The sequence below is a fragment of the Balearica regulorum genome, chromosome 20, assembly GCF_011004875.1.
Source record: "Balearica regulorum gibbericeps isolate bBalReg1 chromosome 20, bBalReg1.pri, whole genome shotgun sequence".
Lineage (NCBI taxonomy): Eukaryota > Metazoa > Chordata > Aves > Gruiformes > Gruidae > Balearica > Balearica regulorum.
In genome coordinates this window covers 7566306-7593069 of record NC_046203.1, presented here as the reverse complement: position 1 = coordinate 7593069, position 26764 = coordinate 7566306, and the positions used below count along the sequence as shown (strand labels likewise).

The following is a 26764-nucleotide window of genomic DNA, read 5'->3' as shown; positions in this document are numbered from 1 at the left end:
TTCACTGGTATGAAAAAGCAACATAAGCTATAGATTCACACACAGGCCAAAATGACCTGCAGAAGAAACAGGGTATACATTTCTCAACAGAGCACACTTAAAATTTGGGCTTAAGTGAAATAAATGGCTTTTGAAGAAATGGAGGTGCTCTGTGAGAACTAAACGTTACTACTCCATTAGACTCTGAAATCAAAAGACTGTATAGTCCATCACAAAAACTTTAGGTGTGTGTACTTTGGAGGCAAGAGTATCAACGACTGCCATTCCTGCTGGGCAAAGAGACCAAGCAGACAAACAAACTTCATAATGGAAAATCCATCACTATCTCTCATCAGTGCTACTTAGTTTTATCAGACTTAGTTTAGATGAGTTGGAAAACATAACAAGAGACATTGTGTCATCTATTTTAATATCCAATTCTTACTGTCTCCCATTTTACATTTTAAGACCTTTACTTTGCATAAATTATCATAATAAAGTCATTTCTCTTCCACACATATGAAAGCATTATTAAATCACACTTTCACAAACAACATTCCACTATTTTATAAACAGTGGTTTCACATTTATTATACAAATAAATCCAAACAAGTGTCTAATACCCAGTACAACTCTGCTAACATGAAGAGTTACCATGCTACCATGCTTTTGGAAGAAAAAACAAAACAAAACACCTCATCTCAGCTCCACAACTATTTGTGTCTATTTTAAACTCATTTTGCTTTTACACATTTCTCCCTTAATAATTCTCAATTATAGAAGAAAAAACTCAAGAAACAAGATAAGTAATCTGACATTTTAACACTATCATTTAAATAATTTGATTGGGGAAATTTTTTCCAGAGTAAGAAAAATTAAACATTTTAAACAATATTTTAAACTAATTTCTAAACCTCTACTTTCAAAGGCACAAAGCCCTACTCGTGTAGAATTATGGAGAAGGGAGGAGCAGGGATGGGGGAAGCCACATTAATTGCCTACTTCTTACCTTGAATTTTTGGACATGTGCTTTGTGAGTTGCCTCTCTTGCCTTAGCCAATGAAGCATTTAGATCTTCAATTTCAGAACCAAGCTCCTCATTCTTTAAGTAAAGTAAAATGAATACTATGTAGAAAGAGTTATTTCCAAGGGATGGTGAATCAGTGATAGCTATCCCATCTCATTATCCATTCATCCAACTACACAAAACAAACACTTTAAAGAGCAAAGACACCCAATACATCATAATGAATCTTGTATAAAGAAATTCTTGTTCTTATACAACACTCACTAGACTGCCTATCACACAAGTTAAATATTTCCCATTCTTCCACAAAATCTGAATGTTAGCTGACATTGACCTCTCCTATTTTAGCTGTCTTTATGACAGCTCCACTTACTCAACAACATAAAATACTTCTCATATCTCTTAAGTGGTGCTCAAAGCTGATAAAAATCAGGGTGCAACTGAAAACATTTTTCCTCAAAGTTCTTAAGGGAGAAAGTATCAGTTAAGTATCTTTTTCCTCTCTCCTGCAATCCAAGACCCAAAACTCTAGATAAACAGAACTGCTTACAGATATGACAGCAGTGATTAAGGACCCACTAGAAGCCTCCTAATGGTTACAGTGAGATGAGTCAACTCCTGCCACATACACAATGCACACACTCCCCTCCCAATGATATTTCTACAAACCAACAAGATCATAATCATCATACCTCTTTCTCCTTTGCTTTCAATGCAGTAGTTAGCCCTTGAATGGTTTTATCCCTTTTCAAACCATTCTTCTTTTCAACAGCAAGCTCATTTTCTCTCTCTTGTAGCTCTTCTTGAAGTGACTAAATCAGATTATGTGAAAGTTGCATTAACTTCCTACTAAGAGATATTGTAACTGCACGTTAATAAGTGCATTCTCTCAGAGTTCTTATATCTTATTACTTAGATTACTAACATAAAATATAGTCCCAAAATGCAAGGCATCATCTTAAAGATGTGCCTGGAATATAGCAGAAGCAGCCTAATCTCATGGGCTGGCCATGAGAATCAGCTTCAATATCTGATAAGCGTGCCTATCAGCTTTACTGAAAATTGCTTCAAAAACAAGGTGAGCCTTCCTGTCACCCAACATAAAAGAGAATTTACCAGAGGACTTGCCTTGCTTCCTTTTGAGTTAAGGCCTCTCTGTATCTATGAATGCATAACAGAAGCCATCCCAACATAGACTAAGTGGTCAAGGAAACAGAAACAAAACTAGGACTTACCTGAATTTTTTTTTCAAAGGAGTTTCTCTCATTTTTAAGCTCCATTCTAATAGCCTATAAGAACAAAACAGTTGTTACATCAACTAAATTCATTCTAAACACAAGTGTAACTCATTAAGCATTAAAGTGAAGCAAAATGAACTTACAAACCTTGGGGGAAAAAAACAAACCCAAATTTAGTATACACCTTTTGGCAGGAATATATTGAATCAGTTGCTTCCTGGAAATCTACAAATCTACCTGGGCACAGTATGACTCTGTCCAAATTAAGGAAAAAAACCCAAAACAACCAACAACAACAAAAAAAACCACCACACAACACAAGACAGGACAACTGTACTTGTCGAGTTAATAAAAATGCATTTTTATCTGACATTTATCTATGTCAGCAAGATGCTTTTATCAAGGGAGATTTTAATTAGCATTTCTCTTTGGGGAGGTTACAGATTTTTTTTTTTTTTTATGTAATCATACATAAAAAACAGAGTTGTGCAAAGGTATTAATCAGATTTTTTTCCTCCAATGCTGCATCCCAAAATGATCATACAGTCTGTCCACCTCCTATGAAATGTTTAAAGATGACCCTGTTTTCACCTTGACACACAAATACTCTTGTGAAACCAGGATATTTTTTCCTGACACTTAATGATTTAACTGCAAGACCACCCAGAAATGAAGACTTTTAATTCCACTAATCAGTCCAATTGTACAAGGTTCTCTTCTCCATTCTTGACATTAAAAAAAGTGTGTAGGTACTGACCAATATCAAGTTCCAAAACAAAAGGGAAGAAAATTTTTCAGAAGCATGACAGCCTCCATGACTACTTTCCTAATTCTGCCAGCTTTAATTTATTGCTTGAATAACCAATGGGGGGCAGGGGGGGAAGAGACAACAAGCCTTAAGACTTGTTTCAACATTTCAGTGTTCAGGGTATCTGTTTTCCTGTTTAAGAGCTAAGTGAAATAAAAGACTGACTCAGCACCTTTTGTAAGCTGAAGGCTATACTTCCACTTTATTTCATGAGATTTCTTTTATGCCTATCTCCCTTACTACAGCCAAGTCACATTCTTAACTTCTATAGAAGTTATGTCATTTATTGAGGAATCCATTAACATCTAGCATTTTTTATATATACTTCTGTAAAGCAATTGCACAGTATAATACAGGCATAAAGTCAACGGGAAACACGACCTCTCATTGAATGAATGGTAAGCATGGATAATAAGCATGAATATTGACCACCAAACCACAATCTAACCAATGAATGTTAAGAAAATGGAGAAGGGAGGGAATAACTGTGGAAAAGAACATTTTTAAAAATTGGCTTAGGTCGCTCATATACTGTCATGCACAAAACCTTTAAAATCCTACACCACATGAGATTTATAACATGTAACTGTTCGGTTTCCTCACCTCTATCTCACTATCTTTTTCATGCCTCAATGCAATGGTAAGTTCTCTGATTTTTTCTGCTGGTAAGTTCCCACCATATGATCCACTCTGAGACTTTTCCTCTTCAAGATGTTGAATTATAGCTTCTTTACTTTTCAAAGACAGATTCAGTTGCTCTATAAGTCTAAAATTATAAGATTTTTAATATTAATCTTGCATCATCTACCAACAATTCTCCAGTCATTGCAGCAAGTCTTGCGGACAGCTTTTCTAGGTGAAAACTCCAGACAATACTTGTAAAACTTAGGGGACTACTTTCACAATTCCTTCTCCCTCCAGAGAAACTAGAAAAGGTGCTGTAACTTTAAAAGTAAGCAACAAATAAGATTGAGCTACCTGCAAAGTGCTCATTCTTATTTTCCTTTCCTACCCTTTCAAATGTCAACACTTCAGCTTCAATATTTTAGTTACATTCTCCTTTACAGATAAACTTTTTGCGTGTGCTATTTCACTTCTTAGCACATACAACACTGTATCCTTACGTGCCATCACTAAGTGTCCCTCAAGTACCTAGTTTCATTTGTATTTGTACCTAAGCCAGTTCTTGTTTCACATATGCAAAAAAGTTAGGTCAGTGCTACCTTCTCTGGTCAATGCACATCTTGACACTTTCAGTATCCCAACTGATAAAAACAACAACGCTTGAGTTTTCTGACAGATGTAAGGGTTATAAGTGAAAACTTTCTGGCACAAGATGCCAGCTGTGATTCTCTTAGTATTTTGTAGCCTAGATGGTGAAAATTTCTTTTTAACACAATATGCCTCAGAGCAGTATAACTTTCTGTTACCAGGGTAGACCAATTACGCAGTTACTCACAGAGCAATTACCTGCAGCGTTCAGTCACAAACAGGAAAGCATACTCCAAAGTATAAGGAATCATTATGATCTTTTGATCTCCACCCCAGGCTCACATCCCCAGACTAACTAAGCTTTACTGGGAGGCTTGCCAGGCATGTATTTTACCCTACGTATCTCAAAAAAAAAAAAAAATCCTCCAAAGTATTGAGGTTTGAGTTTCCACATTTTCCCCACCTACAGTTATGGAACAACTCGCACACCTTTCCAACTACCTGCCAGACAAAGCAAAGCCAGTGCTTTGCAAAGCACAATCAAACCCTCAAAATACGCTGTTTTTCTTCCCATTAGATTTACCAACCTCAACAGATACATCGCTGGGACTGAAGAGCACATAAACACCATGAAAGCAGTAAGTGAACACAAATGGTAGAGTCAAGCTCTATTCAGCAATGGTTTCAAGAAAGCAGCAAGCAGGAGGTAAGTCCGTAACGTTACAAAGATGCTTTAAAGCAGGACGTGCTCATGTCACATGCGTACTGATTCTCTGCCGTGTTCATTTAATAGCTGAATAGGAAAGATGACTAGTAACACTCACTCATGTATCTGAGGGTAGGATCAAACTACTAAGACCTATATCCATGTCGACTCTTCACATTTTAAACAGTAAAGACTTCCAGTGATTAGAAACATCACCGGCAAGAGTTCTGACCTGTCTTTCTCAGCTCCTGCAATCACATCCAGAACCTTTGCAGGGGCATTCATAATTGAAGAAAGTTTCTGCTCAGCAGCTATTCTCAGAGCTTTCTCCTTCTCTGTCATTGCAATGGCTTTTTCCACATCTTCTTGGGCAGCTTTAAGATTCTGCAATTAAAAACACACAGTCCTGATGCCTTTAAGAACAAAATGCTCACACAATTTTTCACATATTGAAGTTTCTTCTACCCAATATACATTGGTAGGTTTAATTTTGCAACTTTTACCAAGTAGTTCAAGTGCTTTGCAAATGCTTCTGAACTCTTTGTGTCTGCATTTTCAAGATAAATCCATTTTCTGTGGTACCTAAAGAAGGGAAATTTGTTTCAAAGAAATAAAACAAATACCCTGAGAGCAGAACTGGAAACAAAAGTGCCCCTGTGCTATGGCTCTAGACTTAACTATTATAATTTGGCTTTGACCCACTGTCCTCCCACTACCATAATAAATAGCTACACTTAAATTAAAGAGGTTAAAGAAGGGCTTTTTTATTCAATCAGAGATAAAATTAACATTCACAGGCTGGCTGTAGCTAATTGGAACTCCTCCCAACATAATTTATAGTATTTTGCAAGAGTTGATAAAGTATGAACCAGACATTTTTCTCTTGAACAGCAATGGAAACAGAGATAACACCCAGAGATTCCAGTCAACTTCCTCTAGTGAACCAACTCATGGAGACAGGAACATCAGAAAAAGCACATTTGTCATACACTACATAAAATTTGTTTCAGAACTTCATTTTTATATTGTAAGCTTCCCTGCTGTGCTCACTAAATTTGGCTTTCTATGAAATAAAAGCCTCCTTGTAGCCTCAAAAGTAATCCCCCTGTCCTTCAAGTCTATACTAAAAAGCGTATCTCTTTGGGGGAAGGCAAAGAAGTCCTTCACCACTAGACTTCACTACTCGCCCCCTTTCTTGAAAAGCTGTTCTGCCAACATTCATCTTTCAATCAAAAACTCTGAAGGAAATTAATTTTTGTTAGTGTTACCTGAATCTATATTATTATATGATGCTACATGAACAAGTGACTAATACTACTCTGCAGTGTTTACGTTCATAAGCATAATAAAAGTAACGTCAGAGGCCAAGGCTATCTTCAGGCTACAGAAAATACTGTATCACCATGCGATTAGAATATTTGCCCTTCTGCCTGTCAGATCTGGGAAACATCAGCCTGACTGGCTGTTTTGGTACAGAATAAGTAATTTAGGAACTTCTTTACTTATCCAATAGCACGAAGAATGCTTTGAGAAATCCCAATTCCAGTAAACTGAAAAAAAGGTCATAGAGATTCCCCCCTCCTCCTCCCTGAAGGAGCTCACTGCTTTATGAGTACCGCTAAACCATCCTGACAGAAAATACCATCAGGAAATTGCTACCAGTATCTTCCATGACCAATTTATTCTTTAGGGATGGGAAAGCAAATACTGGAATATACCCACTTGTGCTATTTCTATTTACTTACATAAAGAGCACCAGACATCTATTCCCCTCACACACACAGCTACAAAATCCCACACCTACAGATAAGTGTGTACGGTCAATGATGCAAAACAATCATGAGCTTATGTATTTCTAGAACTTGACACAAACATTTCCAGCACAGACCATTCAATATCAAATTTGTTCTTTACAAGAAACTGAACTTCTCCTTGCTAAAGAAGCACGTTATTCATACAGAGATTTTTTTTTTGCCTTAACGCTACAAAATGAGGAAAACGCAAAGCAATTCCCCTGTGAAGATATTGGCAATGGCTCAACAATAAATACAGGAATAAACTGTCTCAACCAGACAGCAAGGAATTAAAGACATTGTTAAGACTAAGCCTGTGGAAGAGGGGAATGTTATGCAAAAAGGTGATATAGTGACAGCAGAAACCAGTAACATTTGGCAGATAAAGGTCAATCTAACAAGACAGCGTAGGGCATGCAGGCACAACACAGGGAAGTGCCTGCTGGTTCACCTACCCATGACTGCCATACGTTGGTGGTCTCTCTACAGGCTGTAATGAATACACAAGCGTGGAAATACAAATCTGAGATTCTAAGGCTTTCTATATTGCAACACGGAGGTTCCCTATAAAGATAGGAAATGACAGGAGTGCTTACAGACTGGTTTCAGCTATTTGTGAAGCTGAGATCTTATCAGTAGAAGTGTTCAAAATCCAGCCTGTCTTCCTCTAAACAGAGACTGCAATTCTGAAAGCGTAGCCTCCTCACATAGGAATTCAGGAATTAGAGGTTTGTGCTGAATGTACCTAAATACCACCAACAGGTACAAATTTCCTGAAGAACTGCTATCTTCATATTTGACAGTTCAAGAGCAGCAAAAAACACCTTCCCTTTCATTGGGCTTTTTTTTTTTCTCCTTTTTTGTGTGTCTAGTTTTGCACTGGTTATTTTTCTAGGAAAGCTGAAACAATTTTGAAAATACAGGTAGATCACAGTATCAAATCTCAGACAATAGTACAAAGACAGTACTGACTTCTAGTTATTCCTTCAGTTTCGGCCACTCACCTCTTCCAGAAAGTTTATTCTGCTAGTCAGGATTTCTTCCATTTCTTGCAACTTCTTTTGTGCCTCATCTTTCACGCGCTGCATTTCAGCATCACCACCCTGGGCCAAGCTTTCAACTGCCTTACTGAAAGACCATAATAGAGATAAAAATACCATTGCATATCAAAGTGCAAAACACTTCAACTGCAAGTGGCTGATATGTTATGCACAAGCAAGTGTCCTCCATTTTATCTGTACCGGCTTTAATCTTGCAGGTTAAACACAAACATCTACACACTATATAGCAATTTTGGTGGTATAGTTCAAGAGTTCCACACACAAATCTTGTCACAGTGGAAAAGCAAGCACTATATATGTATGATGAAAAAGTGTAATATTTCCTTCATATATTTAAAGCTTCCAAATACACTATCAAGCCTTTGGCAGAGTTGTATTTTCTACAGAAAGCAGCAATGGAATAAACTGAAGATATGTAGCTGCTAAGACTTCTCCAATTGCCTTTTCAGTAATTGTTAATACCTTGTAAGAAAAGAATAGCTACTGTTTCCTTACTAAACAACTTGTTTATGATTTCCCCCTAAATTTTGCTTCCTATTGTGAACTTGTGCAAGGTTCCACTCAAAGTCCAGCAATACCTTTTGACAGCTAGCTGGAGAGACCAAACAAAAATTAATCTGGTCCTCGGGATCTCCTTGGAACTAGGCCTCTCTGAATTACTGAAAAAAAGACTAATTGGTAACAATTCCATACCACGTGAGGTAGGCCACACAATGAAAATGTCATTGAAACTGAGGCACATGTGGCAGTCAGCTGTCAGTCATTGCCAGCTTGGATTCATTTTGAACCAGACAGCTAGAAGGAAGCATTTTAACAGGCTATTTTCAGTCCTACAGTCATCCACTCCCTCCCTATATTCCAACTTGCCCATGCCATAAGACAATGTAGCACTACATATTTTTAAATAAGTAATATTTATTTCAAAAAGAGGTTTTAACAGAAAACCAGGAATATCAAGTGCATTCATTTTTATAACATCAAAAACCACAAGTTCTAAACTGCGCTCTCAGCCTTACTGAGAAGTGTTTTGTGTACTATCTTCCCAATCCAGTGCTGTAAAAAAAGAGTTCACCTATTTAGACAATTAAGCTCTGAGCTTAACTTCAACAGGAATGCTAAGCCATTCCCAACTAGGGGGTCATTTCTTTACCTGAAAAATACAGTAGAATGAAGGCTGATATCAAAGTCTCACCATCCAGTATAACTGCATTAACATCACCACTCTGTGTTAAAGAATTCACATATGTCATTTCTGTAACAAATGAAGCAGTTTCTAGATAAGAGCCTTTAAAATACTACCTTGAGATCCTCATATTCCTGAAACATCAGGAAAAAAAAAACCGAACAGAAGCAAGATCTTGGAAATCCTAAGTAACAAATATCAAGAAATATACTGGTACTCACGAGGCTTTGATGAGTAGTTTCTCTCTCTCCTGCAGATCACGCTTCAGACTTTCTATCTCAACTTTCAGCTCAATGTTCTAGGGCAAAAGAATTAAAGTGTCTGGAGAGAATTCAGAGGTCATCCTACCCAAAAGTTATTGGCAATGTGTAGATTACTTTTTGCTTGGGCCAGCAAATATAAAGTGTCATTGGGCTAAGAATAGCATAGAGACATGTTAGCTTTCAAAGGACGTGTTTTGCAAGGTTCAAGACTTTCAGAAATCTCAAAAAGCATTTAGGACCATTGTATTTAAGCAAGACAAATCCCCTACAGACACGCACACACACTTAGCTACTATAATGGGGAGTAGTGCAGATCAACTCGGGAGTTCCTAGGACTTCCATGCATGGTCTTTCTTTGACTTATGAGATATTTTCATTTTCTTTTAAAAACCTGATTGTATCAACTATTGAGGTTATTAATAATCTTAACATTATTTTGCTATAGCCTGAGAAAACTATTCCTGACATAAGTACACACTGTACAAAGAACTACTTGGCCTGCAAGTTGACAGATACCATTTCAATACATTAGCAATTACAAGACAGGCACCGGTGTAGAGACCAGGACAGAAGACCAATCAGCAGTATTCCGTTGAAACCATGACCTAGCTAAACATCAGTGTACCTAACTACTGCGACAAGCATCAAGAGAGAGTTATGTTTCCATCCTATTACAGATAAGAGACCTGATGCAAGCATCTGTTATAACAACATGCTACTACATTACCAAAATGACTTCTTTTCCCTTCTAGAATGCAGGCACTACCAAAGGGCATAAGAAATGCTTCCTATCATCTGTAAACCTGAAATAAGGAGGATGCAAGACATATCACTCGACTCAAACCCTTCTTCCAACTTAAAAAGATACCAGGGTTTTTTCCCTACCAACTGACATAGGAATCAAATAGATTCTGGAATCCTGTACAAATATGCATTCTTTCAGTTTAAAGCAATAAAACTAGAATCTATACACAACCCTAATACAACTTTACCTACATGCTTCAAAGGAAGCAACTTCAAGCTGGAGTGCCCAAACAACTTCCAAGTAGCTGTACTGACATCTGATAAACTCAGGAAAGAACAGAGAGGTGAACTGAACTGCTCGATAGCAGAAAGCAGGATAACTACATACCAAATTCAGGGGAAGCGTGCTGCTGCTTTTATTCCCCTTTCAGTATATGGTTTCAGTAGCACAACTACTGAGGATTCATAACCACTTACTGGAAACATAACATCTCTTAGCCTGTCCTGTAACTACGGACACTAACGTATTTGAAACTAGTTTTTCCGCACCTTACAAAGGTAATTTTAATTTAGTTATTACTAAAAAAGAATTAGGTCAAAATAAAGTTGTTATAGCGAAATTTCCAACAACAAAAAAGACTCAAAAGTTCAGTAAAACAGGTAACCTCCCCACAAAACAAACTCTTCAAAAAGAGATAAGTTCTATTAAATTATTCTAAATGCATACAATTTTGTATATTTCTTCAGTGGGACCATCAAACTTCTGCTGCATTCGCTCCTCCAGAAAATATATACGAAGTTTCAGGTTAAAGTTCTCTTTTTTCAGATCAGTGATTTGCTGTGAAATAAGAAAGAAAATGAGCAAATTATGTCGTGTGCTTCAATCCAAGTAAAATAAAGAGTGAAAACGGTATCATTTGGGTTTGCTCTACACAGTGCAAGATTAGAGTTCAACCCACTGGACAGAGTAAAATGTGTACATATACGTGGGTGATATATACACACATATACGTATATTCAAATTGTGAAGGTGTTAACAAGAGCATATGATACCCAAGTCAAAATGAAACATCATTCCCTCCAAGACTGTCACCCAGGGAACTGCAAACACTCCAAGCCCTTCAGCGGGTTTCTATCTTCTACAGTTTCAGCACGTATCACAGAACATCTTTTTCTCCTACCATTCCATCCCAGCCTTAACATTTTTTTTTCCTATCTCGATCCCTCACCTGAACAAGAAGAAATCCCACTCCAGCCTACCCCTTCTGAATGTTTTGGTGTTTGTTTTTTGGTTTTGTTTTGGGTTTAAGATATATAGGCACATACAAACTTTGTGGGTTTGTGTAAGATGTTACCATTTAGCTTGTGTTTATATTTAGCCCTGCAAAGCTCCCAGACTCTAGCACTTAAGCAAATAACAATTATAAAATAGTATGGTTTAAAAATATATAATACATACTGTTGCGCAGACAGTGCTCTTTAGAACATTCCTTTTTTATGTACTAAAACATTGTCTGACTTTACACAAAAAGAATCCAAGAGAGATTTTTAAAATCTAAAAATATTAAGTAGTTCTTTCTTCTATAAAATAGAACTTGAACAAAATATAAGACATCATGTTGAAACAGAAGTATTTTCTTAGCAAAAGCTGGGATGATAGCCTTATTCACGGGAAGAAAAGCCAGAAGCACACAAAGCACGTGAGCACAATCGAACACCAATAAAACCTTTATTCCATCCCGTATTTCCTAGTGCAATTCTTTGGGAAAAAATTGCTTATGATTTTTAACCTTTCTAGTAGAAGCAGTAGCATAGTTGATGGTTTCATTAAAGAGAGGAGTCTCCCTCTAAATTTTTTTAAGAGGCTAAGCATAAAACATTCATTCAAATAAGACTTGTGTCCCCTGCCAGATGCTTTCAGCAAAAGGAAATCTAATATGTTATAGAGCTGCTAATAAAATATTCATGTAGGCTTTTCCAGAACAGTATAGTACCACTTGTAAAAATTATTACCAATACAATTCTTAAAATATTTGGCTTGTGAAACCCAGAATTATTTTCTGTAACTGCACTCAGAACCTGCATCTGCAAACAATTCTTCAATTTAATAATCTTTGCCCAGCAAGATGCCTCGTCATTATTCACACAAGTAAGTATCATCCCAGCAGCTGAAAATATGCTTGACTACACAAACCTTGTGGCCCATTCACACTTCCTGAAGAAGCCTGTCTTTAGAAGCAGTAGCAATGCACATATTTAACTTTATCTTAGTTTCCCTGCAATTCCAGTCGGATGATCACAAACAGTCACAGATATAAACTTGAACTACGCAAGTTGTAACTGCTTAAAGCATGATATCTCATGAGTCTCATGGGGTATCTTGAGTAACTGGAATGACTACTGTGGAACATTCAAACAGATGTAAACATGAAAACAATGCAACTTTGTACTTCAAGTCACAAACCCCAGTGCAGAATATTGCTCAAAACTAATTTCTTTGTTTACTCTGAATAAGGATTTCAAAGATTTCTTAAATGAAGCAAGGCTGCAGAACTGGGCAGGATCCTGCATATCTTGCTGGCAAGTTCAGCATGGTTCAACTAGTGAGAGCAAACATTAGAGCATTTGGTTTGGGGTTTTTTTAAGCTGTCCATATGTCATTCCTAACAGCTAATCTCTGTTCATTCAGAAAAAGTCCAAGTGCCAAAGACATCCTGAAATTGTATCATTGAACAACTTCTGGCTAGTCTTCACACATTCAATACATTTCTGACTCAAAAGGAAAAAACGATTCAAAAAAATCTCAGTATACCTTAATTCTACTCACATGTATTTCAGTGGCAACAGAATTAAACCAAAGAGCTTAAGGGTATTATACTGAAAATAGTAAACAAAGGCAAACAAAACAGATTATGCAATCATAAACCAAGAAGTGAAACAAATGTCATCTCTGACATTCAGTTTCTCAAAGGAAAGTTAATTCAGGCAGACTACAATTCAAAAGTTATAGCTTAATAAAAGACAGCATGTAAAATGTGAACAAGTTCACACTGCAAAAGGATTTTAATGGCAATTCTCCCGACTTATGCATTTCAACTTGGTCTTAATTCCTTTATGCATTTTGATTTCCTATTTCTGTATTTAAAAAAGGAACGAAAGAAGAGAAATAGCAGACACTTCTTGAAAAACCAGGTCAATGCACAGAATATGCCACACCCCAGACAGCACAGTAGCAAATACCACTTGCCTAGTTCAGCTTAGCTCCTCTCCAAGTCTGCACAGAGCCACTTTTATGCAAAATGGCATCTGCCAGCAGAGGCTGTGGTTTCACAGCACAACACGGTTTTTGCCAGCAGAGGCCATTTTACAAGACAGCACAACTGTAATCGGGTTTGGGGAGACAAGGAAAAAACCCACTAATATTATTACTTAGTTCCCTAACTTGATAACAATCATCCTTTCTATTCATGAACATCTAGTAAATCATAACAAGGTCCTCAATTAAAGAAGTCTTTCATTTTGCCCATGTAATCACGTTTTCTATCACAAGGTATTTTCTACCCCATACTGCAAGAAAGCAGGATACACCATAAATACTAAAAAATTCTACACCTCTACTGTTACCTAGCTCAGCATCTTCTCCAGCTCTAAACGTAAAAGGACCTTTTCTACATGGATCCACCCTTTAGCCCATTCAAGGGTCACTACATTCATCCTATTCTCTCTAAGCTGCAAGGCAAGGAGCCCAATCTTTTCATTACTTCCTCTCATATTCTGTATAAATAACATAGCCTCAAAGATCAGCAAATTCATGCTGTAATATACACATATACACACACACAAACCATGTTCAAGTAGAAGGTATCAGGAACTTTACCTCCCAATTCAGATTTGTTTTAAAGCAGGATACAAACAGCCTTATGATGCCAGTCCAAAAGCACATCTAAACACAGCTACTACTACTGGATGCTTGGTAAATAGTAAAAGCACAAAGAAAGGAAATGCTCCCTTTCGTAAGTTTACCCTTCTAGCTACCAGAAATCTTAAAGATTCAAAAACAGAAGTTATAGAAGTATCTTCACTGTGTTTAATAGATTCTTCTTCCTTCACTTGAATGAATTTTTGACCTTTATTATACTGTTGGCACCCATAAAAGCCTATGAGAAGTTTTACAGCTCAGTTTAATATAAGGAGTCTGTACATACCAGGAAGCCAGAGATCTGTGGGGAGACCCTTTCTCCTCTACATCACACAGAACAAACAACAATAGATTTTTTCCTCCCTTCTACAACTTTTCCCCTGTGCGAACAAACACTGCAGATAATAAACCACGTGCAGAATGTATATTCTAGACTGAGGTCTTTGGCACATATCACAGTAAAAGATTTGAAACACGTACTAATGCCAAGGCAGAGTCTTTCTACCCCATCTGATACACAAAAACAAAAGAGGAAATGAAATAGATACAGACTGTAAAAAACATCCTTCACCAAGACTTTCCAAGACAATCTTTAAATTCTGAGCAAAGAGCATAGCTTTCTCCTCAGAGAGATATAAGGCCACAAGAAACTGAAAGAGTTTAGAAGAAACACTCATTTCAAACATAACAATGCTACAAATGGTAACAGCAGTTACAGAAGCACACTAAAAACTGCAGACATTTGAACAGATCCTAAAGACAGCAAGCCGCAGCCTTTATCTGCAGCAGTCATCTCGGAGATTTCCAATTGCCTTCCCCTCTACAGTTTCTTCACACAATCATAAGAACATGAGTTAAACAATTTAAAACTTTTTATGGAGGAGTTGTCCTGCAACACAGCTATATCCCAACCGAATCATCATTCAGCAGTTATAAGCAATTGGCTTATTCAATTTAAATAACCAATACATTTAATATATTTTTAAGAAAATAATCTAATGTTTTCCTTTATATTCTAGTAAGTGCCAAAACCAGTTTTCTCTACAGAACTGTCACAATGATACTAGACCTTTACAACAAAAGCATTCCAAGCCTACTCGTACATAAAGGAAAAACTTATTATACAGCAGTCAATGAATTGAAAAGCCAAATCCTGTGGTAGTATAAATGAAAATAAACTTATGCTTCCCTGAAATAAAGCAACTGCAGACTTGCAAACCAGGTTCTTATATTTCTGGTGATCGCATGAACTTTTCAGCAGAAGGCGCCAATTTTTGTTTCGCAATTTAAGAGCGGCAGTTGGCTAGTCTCAACACTAAATTTTTGCCTCTGTTTTTGAAAGTAATACTTAGAGAAATGAAAGTTCAAAGCATAGATAGCCAGCTGGTCACACCTCCAACAGATCTGTGTTGACTGACATCAACTAAGAACCTGACCCAGAGAGTCAACACTTTAGCCAGCATGTTAGGAATACCTGGCCATAAATCTGTCACCGAGTCTTATATTAAAAAATCTGCTTACATTTTCATAGTCCTTCATGGTCCGAGCTCTAGTTGGTGAGACTGTATCTTCTGCCACATCTGGTAACACTAGACATTTAAGAAGACAGAACAAGTTCAGATAGTGGAATCTCTAGGCTACCTCCAATTTGGAAACAGTAAAGGCCTACACTAATCTAAACATAATAAAAGTACACCACCTTTCGGGAAGTGAAGGAGGCCTTTTTTTGCCCCTTGTTTACGTCATGTGTTAGTGCTACTATGTAGTTAGTATCTAGATTTCCTTCTGATCACAGTAAGTTGTGTATCACTTAAACTCCCAAATTCCAACAGCACCCATTTAAACCATGATGTACACTGAAATTAAGCTACGCAAGGTGCACTTTCAAGAATAAATACTCAGAGCAACTACAAAGGACTCCCACATTAGAATTAAGTCCTATTAAACCATTAGAAAGCAGTTCAAATCTTTCAGTATCTTACTGATCACAGGACAGGCCTCCCTTAGACCCAGAGAAACCATGGTCAGAAGAAATGGCCAGTATCCATGTTCCTAAAATGCAATCCCTCCTGAATGTGCATGTAGTTAAACTCCTATTTGCACACACATTCTGTAGCAGCCACAATTAACAGGACTGCATAACCTATCTCCATTCAAACCTGTCAGAGTAAACTTTTAATCAGAATAATGAGATTGTATAAAACACATAGCACTCACATCATCTTAAATATAAAGAAGAGATAGGTGAGGACTCAGACTGACTAGAAGTATTTCACTGAAAGAACTTCCAAAATTATTATGCAACTATTTAAAGCGGTCTTTTAAATAACCCAAAGAATACCAGCCAGTGGTTTTTAAATTTTAAATTCCAATTAATTTCTTACCTAGAGCACATGCAAAATACAGTAACATTATTTTGCAGCACTGGTATGTGTCTTATATTTGCTTCTTTTCATGAGCAAATAGATCTTCCTGGTGAACCACCTTATTTGTCTTGGTTTCAATTACCTAACTTAATCTATACAATGATGTCAGCCAAGTTCTCTTGCTGGATACATGCATGTATAAAGAGAAATCAAAAACATACACCTCAAATTTACATACAGAACAGTTAACAACACAGATAGAAGGTTTCAAAATAATACTATTGAGCCATCTTACTTTAAAATAAGTGTTTCAAGCTAGTCTCCCGCACCTGAAGATGAACACAGTTACATGGACGTCATATAGAAAAACGTACTGAATTACTGCTTCTGATCAACAGGAACTAGATAGGAAGGTTTCTTAATGTGTGAATAGATAAAAGCTAAGATAGTGAGTCTAGATCAGGTCTTTGGGCAGGAAGTAACTCTGCATAGCTGAACTGGAAACCTTAATGAGACGTGGCATGTAACTTCCCTAAAACTAAGCGGAATATGAAACAGCAACATTGCCTCGCTGGATATTCTAAGTATTTTAAGTACACACTCCACAAAACCGCTGATCATCTTATGTAAGATCATCAAGAGCCATAATGACCTCTGGTAATAGAGGCACAGTAGTAATTCCAGCAGCTGCTGGCGTCTTACTGTCTTAAAAACACATAACTTACAAAAAGTTGCATCACTTAAAAACATTTTCTGCCTTTTTCCCCTCAGCCGTGGCAGCTTCCCCTCAGGTTTCGAGCCCCCGGCAGAGGCGGGGGTGGCTCCCCCGCCAGCAGGGCCGGCGCGGAGAGGGCTGGGGGGCCGGGCGGGGAAGCGCCGGGCCGGGCTGCCGGTGCCGCGGGGGGCCTGACCGCCGCCTCCCTGCCCCGTGCGGGGGGAACCCGCTCGCCATCCGGCCTTACCTTCGCCGCCGGCCGGGCCGGGCTGGGGATCCCCGCGGAAGACGTCTGGCAGCTGGGAGACACTGAGGAAGGAGAAGGACGACACCCCTGAGGAGCCGAAAGCCGGGGGGGCGGGGGGGGAATCGTCCCCCCGACACCCGCTCGGGACCCAGGCCCAGCCCCGCCACGCGCACCGGGGAGGAGGGGGCGGTGGGCCCGGGGCCTCAGCCCCCCTCCCCCGCAACGGCCCCGCCCGCCTACCTGCCCTCAAACGCCACCGGCAGCGTCAGGTCTTCCCCCGGCAGCGAGTCCATGGTGCCGCGAATCCCACCGGCGGCCGGAGCTCCCGCTCCTTTGTGCGCGGCTTTGGCGGCTTCACTGGAATTCAAACGGCCGCAATCGCTTCCGCCATCTTTGCGTCGACGGAGGTGAAGCCGTTGAAGCTGCCGCGGAAGAGCGTACAGGGCGGGCACAGTGGAAACTGAAGGGAAGCCGCCATGTTTAGTGCGGGCGGTGGTGTAAATCGCCAGGCAGGCGCCATATTAGCTGAGGGCAAAGTGGGGCGGGGTATGTTTGAAAGAGCGCCTCGGGCGCCATCTTGAGTGAGGGAAGCAACAGCGACGTCCGCCAGCCGCAGTATTTTTCAAACCAGGCCAGGAGACGTTGTTAAGCTGTCATCTTTACTGAGGGCACACGGGGCGTTCCCGGGCACGGCTGCCCTCTTTGCTGAGGGCAACCTGGGCGCTCCCCCCGAGTCTGTGGCGAGGCGCCCGCAGGGCCCGCCCGCGGCAGAGCTGGGGCGGGGGGACAGCGCAGGGAGCGCGGCGGGCGGCCCCCGCCTCTGCCCGGTGCCTTCGGGCCTCGCTCCGAGAAGCACGCCTGTGGAAGAGGCTTTTTCTGGAGTGCGCCAGGGACCCGGGGCTCCTGCCAGGCCTGGCAGAGCCGCTGGAGCCGATTGTTTCCATCTCCTCCACGGCGCCAAACTACCATCAGACTTGGAGAGACAAATAATTACGCTTTAGTTTCAAGTTTTAGTCACTATTCTTTGTAACTGGCAGGCGTGAAAATCCAGGAAGCCAGCTGCTATCATCACCCATCCTGCAGGCTGATTTTGAAACAAGCAGGGCTTTTTGTAAAGCAAAGATGTACGCCTTGCAGCTCTCCAGGGTATTTTTTTTGGGGGGGGGGGGGGGGAGAAAATGCGATTGTGTTGAACATTCAGAACATGGACAGTTGGAAATGCCAAACTGAATTGACCGCTGCCATCGCGTGCCCCCCCGGGTCCCACTGTCCCGGGTCTGGGCTGAGCAGGCAGAGCTCCAAACCTCGTCTTGCTTCTCATGATCTTAGTTAATTCGTTATTGAAAACCTGTCCCCAGGACTGAAACACTTCCCTGCAACATTTGCGACCTTAGCTGGGCTGTGGTGCCAAGAGTTTCAGCATGACCCGTAACCTGAGGAAGCTCCGTTCCAGCGAGACGTTCGCCTGGTTCTCACCCGCGGGAGTAACCGCGTGCTCAAGCGTGGGTTCGGGTTCCTCTTCGGTACCCATTGTGCCAGGTTTCACTTACTATCGGCTAGGCTATCACAGGGGGATTCTTACCTGGCCAGGAAATAGGCCGCACGTGAGGGCTGACCATGGGCCATGGTAATTTTGTGGGTTTATTATTCCAAATTGCCATGGTGCCCTGTTAGCTCCATTTTCTCCACGTGCCTGCACCAGCTCCACTTGCTATTCAGGGCAGATTAGAGTTGTAAGCCTGTAAAATGCCCTTGACTGGGGTACTGGCCATTGCAACCACTGGATGTGCATGGTCATGGTGGGCTTCCCATCCCTTCTTTCAGCTTTATGTGTACAAGTGCATGATGGGGCAGCTGTTATGCCTCAAAATGCCAGGCACTACTTAGCACAACTAAGCTTTTAATCTCCTCTCCTATCCAATGGGACATGCCTCATGCTTTGCATTTGGGGTCTGATGACCCTAAGAGATGTTCGGTCCCTTCAACTCCCCCACGGCCCCTGAGAGATGTTTGTCACCTTACGTGACCGGGTCCCCTTTTGCAGGGGCCTTACCTTCTGCCAAGCTGAAGTTAAGTTTGCAAAATCAGGTCTGCCATATGGCACTAGGATCTGATCAGCCAGTCTGAAATGTGGCTTCACTTGTTTACTGAGCAAATCTTCATTAAATGAATGAGTCCGTGCTCTGAAAGGATGATACCAATTTGCTCTTCTCTAAGGTTACAGTAAGGTGTTATGTGTTTGATGCATGCCGTTAAATCAGCATCAATCAGCCACGAGTACAGCGCAGATCATTCACTGCTTGTGTGCTGGCACAGCACCTCGGCATCTGCAGAGCCACGGTGCACATCCGGACGTACCATCTCTCCAAAGGAAATCAGCAGGGCTCTCCTTTCTAAGTTTAGCACTTCACGAAACGGTTGTCTGATGGACAAAGTCTTACAAATATATACGTGTATATACACACAGACATGATGGAAGATTTCCCTTGGGTTACTGCCCTGCCCAATGTTTTAAAATCTGCAGCAGCACCAAGAAGCTGCGAGGGGCAGAAAGGGCTGGGGAACATATTGTTTAGAAGCAGTTAACAACTTGTTTTCCAATAATCTGCTTAATGTTGTTTAACCTTATCTTAATTAGTAGCACATTTGGGGAGATTATGCTAAATCCTCATACCAGGAAGCTGTATTGGAACGACGCTTTCCTGCTTTACAAGGCAGCCCGAGATCCTTACCACCTCAGAAACAGAGTCCAGGAAAGAAGTACTTATGGTGAGTGTAATGGTATGGATGAGCTGACCACAAGCTCCCAAGGAGCAGGATGAAAGCCAGCTGCTCAGTACCTGTGGCTGAGGTGTGACGGTTGCACAAGAAGGACGGGTGTCACCGCCAGCTGAGCACGGGTCCTCCTTGTCCTGTTCTCAAGTCCCTACTCTGGGGACCCGGTTCAGCATTCAGTTATGCCTCTTCTTGTTACAGTTCGGAGCAAAATTCCTCCTAAGCTAAGTCATACACAAACTGTTCTACTAATGCAAATCAGGTCTCAATAAACTCTCTAGAATTTCACCAGTGTGGTCCTTGCTTATATAGCTCTGGCTCAGTTGAGCATTTGAATGAACACTTAGTTTCAAGTGTTCCCTTAATTGATGCTGACTTACCTCTCCAAGTTCTTTGCTTAATAAGGGCCAAAGAGTTAGACATAACATTCAACAGGAAAACCTAGCCTTTAGCATTTGTATTTGCTTCTATGCCAAAAAAATCAATTTCCTAACACTGACAAGTGAGAAAGAAATGCAAGTTTTCCATAGGTCCCACCAGAACTGTTCAAAACTATTGACACCACAGATGTGGATTTCAGAGTATCTGATCACATAAATTTCCTTGTGGTCATGAAGAAAAATCTGATACAATATCTTCTTCCAATTTCTAGCTTTGCTCTGTATGGTTCATTTTCAATGACTGCATGCATCTCTGACAAAATATGTCTATGTGAATATTACAGACAATAATGGGGAAATACGCATTGACTGTCTGGCTACCAAACACGTTAATGAAAGTAGCTGAAAGCTGGAACAGTTAACGAGCAGGCACAAGAGATCATAGGGCTCATTTTTAGATGGATTATCTGACACAGAACGTCAACTGTCCTTACAAATGGTAAAAAATATTTTGGTGCCGTGGTTCTCATCTCACATACAGGGGCATAATAAAGGAATAATTCTCTTGGAACAAATGTCATTACTGGGATGAGATCAGATTTGATCGTTTAGGATTCAATCCAGCTCTGGTTGCTGTCAGTGGAAAGACTCCTGCTGAACTTTAATGAATAAAAAACAAATGCAAAAACCCAAGTGGCATAGATACAAATTATATACATTTATTTTTATTCATTTTAAATAACATTCTTCTGTATAAATTCTGACATATATTCAAATCATACACTTTTATTTTTTTAGAAATGCATTTGTAAGCATAGCATATGCTTAGGAGACGCCTTATTTGGATGTGTAGTAAGACTGATGGGTTTCAGTTGGGAGCAAGTAAAACTTTTAAGGCCCACATTTTTCTTATTTTAATCCATTCCTCTGACACATGAAGAGCAGAGTCCTGTGGGAGCTCATTTTAAAACTTCACTTTAAAGAGAAACGTATTTTTAGGATTCAATCTTATATCCTTTATTTAAAGGAGACTGTGCAAACTTTCTGCACATTTACATTGCATGTAACGTTTCAGGTACAGATGCTGTATTGCAGTGGTTAACTGGCCCAGGATACCTGAAGGATGCTGAATACATCCCTTCCTCTTTCACAAACGGCTTCCAGCATGCTAAGTTTGCTCAGCCTGGTCCAAGGGAATTACCATTCCAATGGATGACATCTCCTGACAGCTCCCCAGGGCTAGCGCTCCACTCCACGCAGTTATTTCTAGCTACAGTGGTTCATAAGACTCCAGATCATCTTTCCACATTAACCCAATCACATTTCTGCATGTCTGTTGCACTCTGTGCTTACCAAATGCTCTCCTAAGTTGCGAGCCATCCAGGCTGCCCCATGCCTTTGACACATCATTGCTTTTTGCCCTTTATCCACTTCATTATATCCTCTTGCCTTCAGTTACTTGGCTGTGGAACTGAACTCACCCTATCCAGACCAGCTGGACCCACAGGGCCCTTACGACCCTGAGGATCGTGCCTTGAGAGCTGCTTTCCCACCTTCACCCAGCCCTCACCTGCCTTGTCGTACCTTCTCTGTACTCTACACCCACCGTACCATCAACTGCCTTTCTCCACGACAGCCACCAGACAGTGGCATGCCCAGTTAGAAGGTGATGCATGGTGGCCCTTCAGGAAAGCTACATGTACCTGTATTGCCACATCAGCCCTACAACCACCTAGATGCCTTCCCCTTGTCTTGACAGCTTCTGAGTTGGGCCTCAGTGCAGCCCCGTAAGTCATTTCTGCTTTCCCTGTCCATACCCCAACATGGCGTAGGGCAAACCTCATCATCTGGGAGGCTTCGTGACAAGTTGTAACACACGGCAGGTCAGCGGTCCTGGTGGCCTTTAGTACCCTGGCACAGGTATTTTAGCTCTGCACCTCCTCAAAATACAATGCCAGCCTAAGCTGATTTGAGATGTAACTAGCTCAGCTTCTTCCTCACCTCCTGTGCTGCCCGGGGACAGCCGCATGGCTGATGGAGAGAGCAAGAAAGAGCTAATCCCCCACCACCAGAGTCAAACACGAAGCTGTTCATTCTTTCCTTGCTGAGGCATCGATCTCCTTTTATAAATGTTGTTCCTCTGTGCCAAAGGGCTGGTTGGCTGGAGATGGCTGGGTCTTTCCTGCTGAGTCATTCTGCCATCTGACAAGCATTGTCCCAGTGCCACATCCTTGCTGTGCTCCAGTCCCTGCTAAAGAACATCCTGTGCTTTCCTCTGCTGTCCAAACCTGGTCCCCCCCACCCAGCCAAGCTTCCCATCGCATCTGTGGGGGCCGTCTAGATCCCTTCATCCAGATGTGCGACCCACAGACAGCAGCGTGGCTGTACCGCCCTCCTGTACAGACTGACTGTACGGCATCCTGACCTCTTCTCTTCAAACCCGAGGCTCAAACACAAAGCCTTGAGGTCAGAAGCAGCCCAGATGCCAACACCTCCTGGGCTGCGGTAGGCAGGGACCAGGAGGGCTCAGCATCTGAACTCACACTCTGGTTTTGCAGATGGTCATTATTTCTACAGTGAGAGAAAAATCAAAGCCTATTCCTCTTGGAATGTAGCCTACAGTCATACCGAAATTTGAGGAAGAGGTATTTTGTGGCAAAAATGAAAAGATCTACTGAAATATTTTGGAAACATTAAAGCAAACAATCTGTCCTTCACTTTGCCTGCTAGCATTAGCCCCAGAAGCTAACACTTCCTAAATTACCTTTCCCCACCCTATGAAGTGACCGAGTGCAAGTGTTATCACTACATCAGCACTGCTAAATAATTACAATTTTTAGGAAATTTTCTATTTTGTCACCACTCTGCTCTTTAAAAGTTTGATGAGTAACTCGAGGATTAGCAATACACTGATTTTCTCCTCCAGTCCTCCCCCGTTTTATAACTAAAAGTAGCATTGCTCTGAATGACATCAGCCAAATTTATTACCTAAACTATGGGACCTCACCCAGGCCCACAGAAGGCAACAGGAGCTTTTCCACCGGCTCAGGTCTGTGTGCAATATCACATTCTGCCCTCACCGTTTCCCTTGGTCATCCTTCTTACCAGCCCTGCCTCATCTATTAAATCAGGCAGCAAGTTTTTGAGGCAGAAATGGCATCTTTGTGCATGTGTTTAAAGCACCTATTCCCCCCGCCCCCCAAAGTCTCCAGTGGTAAGAAAAGCCTCCATGCAGCACCAGAAAGCAAATAAATAATCACGACATTCTTCCTACCATTTCTCATCTTGAGAAATATTTATTTTTGCCTGGCTCTGAGGATGCATCAGTCAGCTCCTGCTGACCTTTAGCAGGTACTTCATTTATCCTCAGCATCGCTCGCTTGCGAAGCACGAACACGCACAGCAATGCAGCTTTAGTTCTGAGGTTGGTCATGAGTTAGGTGAACTATTTGTTTCACGCCCTGCTTAAATGTAACGGCATTGATTTTCACAGGTCCGACCTGGCGGCTCCCCGGCACAGGGAGGGCACGGTGCCTGCCTGGAGGCACACACGCACGCTGCGGGTACCAGCGAGGAGCTCCGCAGTGCGACCTCCCCGTGCTGTGCTGCTCATTAGTTGTTCTCCCTCTGCTAACAGTCCGCCAGCCTCCCGTAAAAATCAGGGGAATCCGTAAAACCTAAAAGTCCCCTGTAGGTTTTTTTGACAGCTGATTCCCCACCATCACCTTGTGCTACATGAATTTCCTGAAAGCATCCACGCACTTTTAGCTTTTAAGCCTAGAAGCGCAGATCGGCTCCTGCAAGCTCTTCGGCTGAAAGCCGTTTCCAGCCAAATCCAGGAGATTTTTGCTTTTGCCTTTCAAGAGGCTGTGCTCAGCCCTCCAGCAAGTCCCTCCATCACCGTGTCAGCACAGGAGGGATGGCAATGAGATCCACTCATGATGAGCAGCCGCTTCGGAAAAGCTCGGCCATTGGGATCGGGCTCTCAATGCATTCATGACAGTGTATTTGCATTTTGTGTAAAGATTTAAAAGCAAGTAACAGAAAGGTACATCCGATTTTTGGACACCTACTAGGCTCTAGTCATGGCGACACTGGGATTCACTCTATATTTAAAGGAATGGGAAAATTTGACAGATGCAAGTAGGGAGCACTCACATTTTCTCTAAAAAAGAAAGTTATTCAATGACACTAGAAGAAAAGCTTTAAGCAGTCGGTGTTTGCCAGAGTCCCAGCTCCAACAATATTGCCATCTAATTTACAGTATTTTAAACAATCCTCATTTGTTTTGTTTTCTTTTTAAACAACGCCACTAACCGCTGTACAATTAAAATCTAGATGATAAAATATGACTTGGGGAATGGGGAGGGGTTCATGGGTTTGTTGTTGGGGGTTTTTTTTGGTTGGTTGGTTGTCTTTTTTACAAATAATTACAAATACAATTCCAAGAAGATATATTACATTCTATATACACAACACACCATTTCTATCAGGGTAGGGTATTAAGCCTAGCTTTTATTTTTACACAGCAACCCTGAGATGTCTTGTCGTCTTCCCTTGCACAGAAACTATACAAGTTCATTAACTCCTTCTAGAAAAAAGAAAATGGATTGCTATGTTTTAATAGCATCATCACCCTGTATAAATATTCAGAAAGGGAAAAGCTTAGTCTCCTCCCTAACTCCAATATTTTAATTATTTTTTCCTGTTTCCCTGCTTACTGGAAACTGATAATGGTGACTTTTTTCAAGTGTGCAACTCACCCCTCTACTTGCCTCTTCATAGTACAGTGAACAATTATTTCCCTTTTTTTTGTCCTCCTTTTCAGGCAAATTTATATCAGGAACTAATAGGAAGCCTTTACAACAGTCTATTTCCTGAAAATCCACTGTTAATTCACGAGCTACTTTTCAAACCAAAGGATGCAGACATAAAGGTTAGGTTGGCTGGAAATCAAGTAGCTTCCGATTAATCATGAGGTACTGCTTTCTCCACCCCACCACCTCTTCATTAAAAAAACCCAATATTTTAAGATCAGCATAATGAAGTCTTTAACAACAGTGAATTCTATGGATCTTTATGGAGAACGGGACACTGAACGCATTCCACCATATTACCTGAAATTCGGATGTACTACACTTTTTTTCTGTTCACCTGCAAGCTACAGCGTGCCCAGCTGTAAGAGTATCTGAAGAGCAAATTCCTCTGCGTGGAGCCTTGGCACGGATCCCGATACCCCTTCAACAAGCCCTGTAACTTTTTTTAAAGCCATCTTTGCAATAGCTGGATCGCTGCTTCTTCTAAGCTTTATAATTGTGCATGGGAGTCGTCAGCGTTAGCTGTCCATTCGGTGCCACTTCGTTCCCATCATCTTCCAACAGCCCCGAAACATCAGCGTTGGGTATGCTGTCGTGGTAGCTGCTAAAACTGATGTTGTCCTCTTTGAGTTCAATGGTCCAAAACGGAGCGTTAAGTTTTCTGTTTTGATACTCACGGTACATGTAGACAGCACCCACAAAGCCCATTAGTAGGACCACAACAATGATGATAACTGTCAAAATAATTATGTTAAATTGAGTCCATGAAACATCTGCAAAAGCAGAAGTACTATTGTCAGAAGAACTTATGGGAAATATAGTCTGTATAGTTGTTGGTGACAATGTACTGTTTATCACTGCAGTTGAAAATGTTGCCGCCTTGCTGGCATTTGGAGCAGAAGTTGTAAACTCCCTTGTTTCTGGGCCAAGAGTGGCTTCTACAAAATAAATAAAAAAACAATCAATAAATATATGCAAAGTTGGAAGCAAACACAAACATAAGAGATTTGACATTTACATCACAGTTATTATGGCAATTAACTCTACACTGTTAAAGCTGGTATTTTTTTTTAAATAGTTTACAAAAACGGTTAGCTAGGGTTGGGTTTGGGTTGGTTTTTTTTAATAATTCTGTGTGCTAAGTGCTCGCTGACTGCAGCATTCCTGTGAAAAATCTGTTGATGGATGGATAGGCGCAGTAGCCAAGATTCAGTGTTAGCTACATGAGCTCATGATGAAAGTAAGCCACCCAGTCCAGCCCATATTCAGCCCACGAAAACGGGGCTCTACCAAGCTCAGCGAGAGTTTGGACGTTGAACCTAACGAAGGCAGAGTTTCACTTGTCTACGTGGGCTGCACAGTCAGGCTGGGAGGAGACAGCGACTTCAGGAGCTTAAACCTTTCACAGTTAGTACACTACATGTAGGGTTCTCTTCACAATATGGGAGTTATTTCTGCCTTACCTGTACAAGAAGATAAAAAAACCGAACCATGAATATTCTGCTATCACAGTGCTTAGCAACAGGTTTCA

The 26764-nt window shown here is 40.9% G+C and overlaps 2 protein-coding genes across 9 annotated transcripts in view; both read right to left on the bottom strand.

The window, feature by feature from the left end:
* Nucleotides 1-17756, bottom strand: part of CDK5RAP2 (CDK5 regulatory subunit associated protein 2) — an 82514-nt gene extending 64758 nt beyond the window's left edge. For 5 of the 8 annotated variants that reach the window (XR_012838523.1, XM_075772889.1, XM_075772891.1 and 2 more), the window contains exons 1-11: nt 17502-17684; nt 17262-17323; nt 15455-15522; nt 10742-10852; nt 9229-9305; nt 7768-7891; nt 5203-5354; nt 3656-3818; nt 2242-2295; nt 1699-1818; nt 989-1081 (exon numbers count right to left, since the gene is read on the bottom strand). Coding sequence is in view for 7 of the 8 variants with exons in the window: in XM_075772889.1 (XP_075629004.1) it covers nt 989-1081; nt 1699-1818; nt 2242-2295; nt 3656-3818; nt 5203-5354; nt 7768-7891; nt 9229-9305; nt 10742-10852; nt 15455-15522; nt 17262-17323; nt 17502-17554 (1077 nt within the window). In the remaining variant the exon portion in view is untranslated. Of the gene's footprint in view, nt 1-988; nt 1082-1698; nt 1819-2241; nt 2296-3655; nt 3819-5202; nt 5355-7767; nt 7892-9228; nt 9306-10741; nt 10853-15454; nt 15523-17261; nt 17324-17501 lie in introns of those variants that run through there. The other 3 variants (XM_075772894.1, XM_075772893.1, XM_075772895.1) reach the window with 3 other exon arrangements.
* Nucleotides 17757-21119: 3363 nt separating this feature from the next.
* MEGF9 (multiple EGF like domains 9) overlaps nt 21120-26764 on the bottom strand; it is a 54685-nt gene continuing 49040 nt past the window's right edge. The window contains exon 6 of the mRNA XM_075772206.1: nt 21120-26171. Within this exon, the coding sequence (XP_075628321.1) occupies nt 25717-26171 (455 nt within the window). The 3' untranslated portion in view covers nt 21120-25716. The remainder of the gene's footprint in view (nt 26172-26764) is intronic.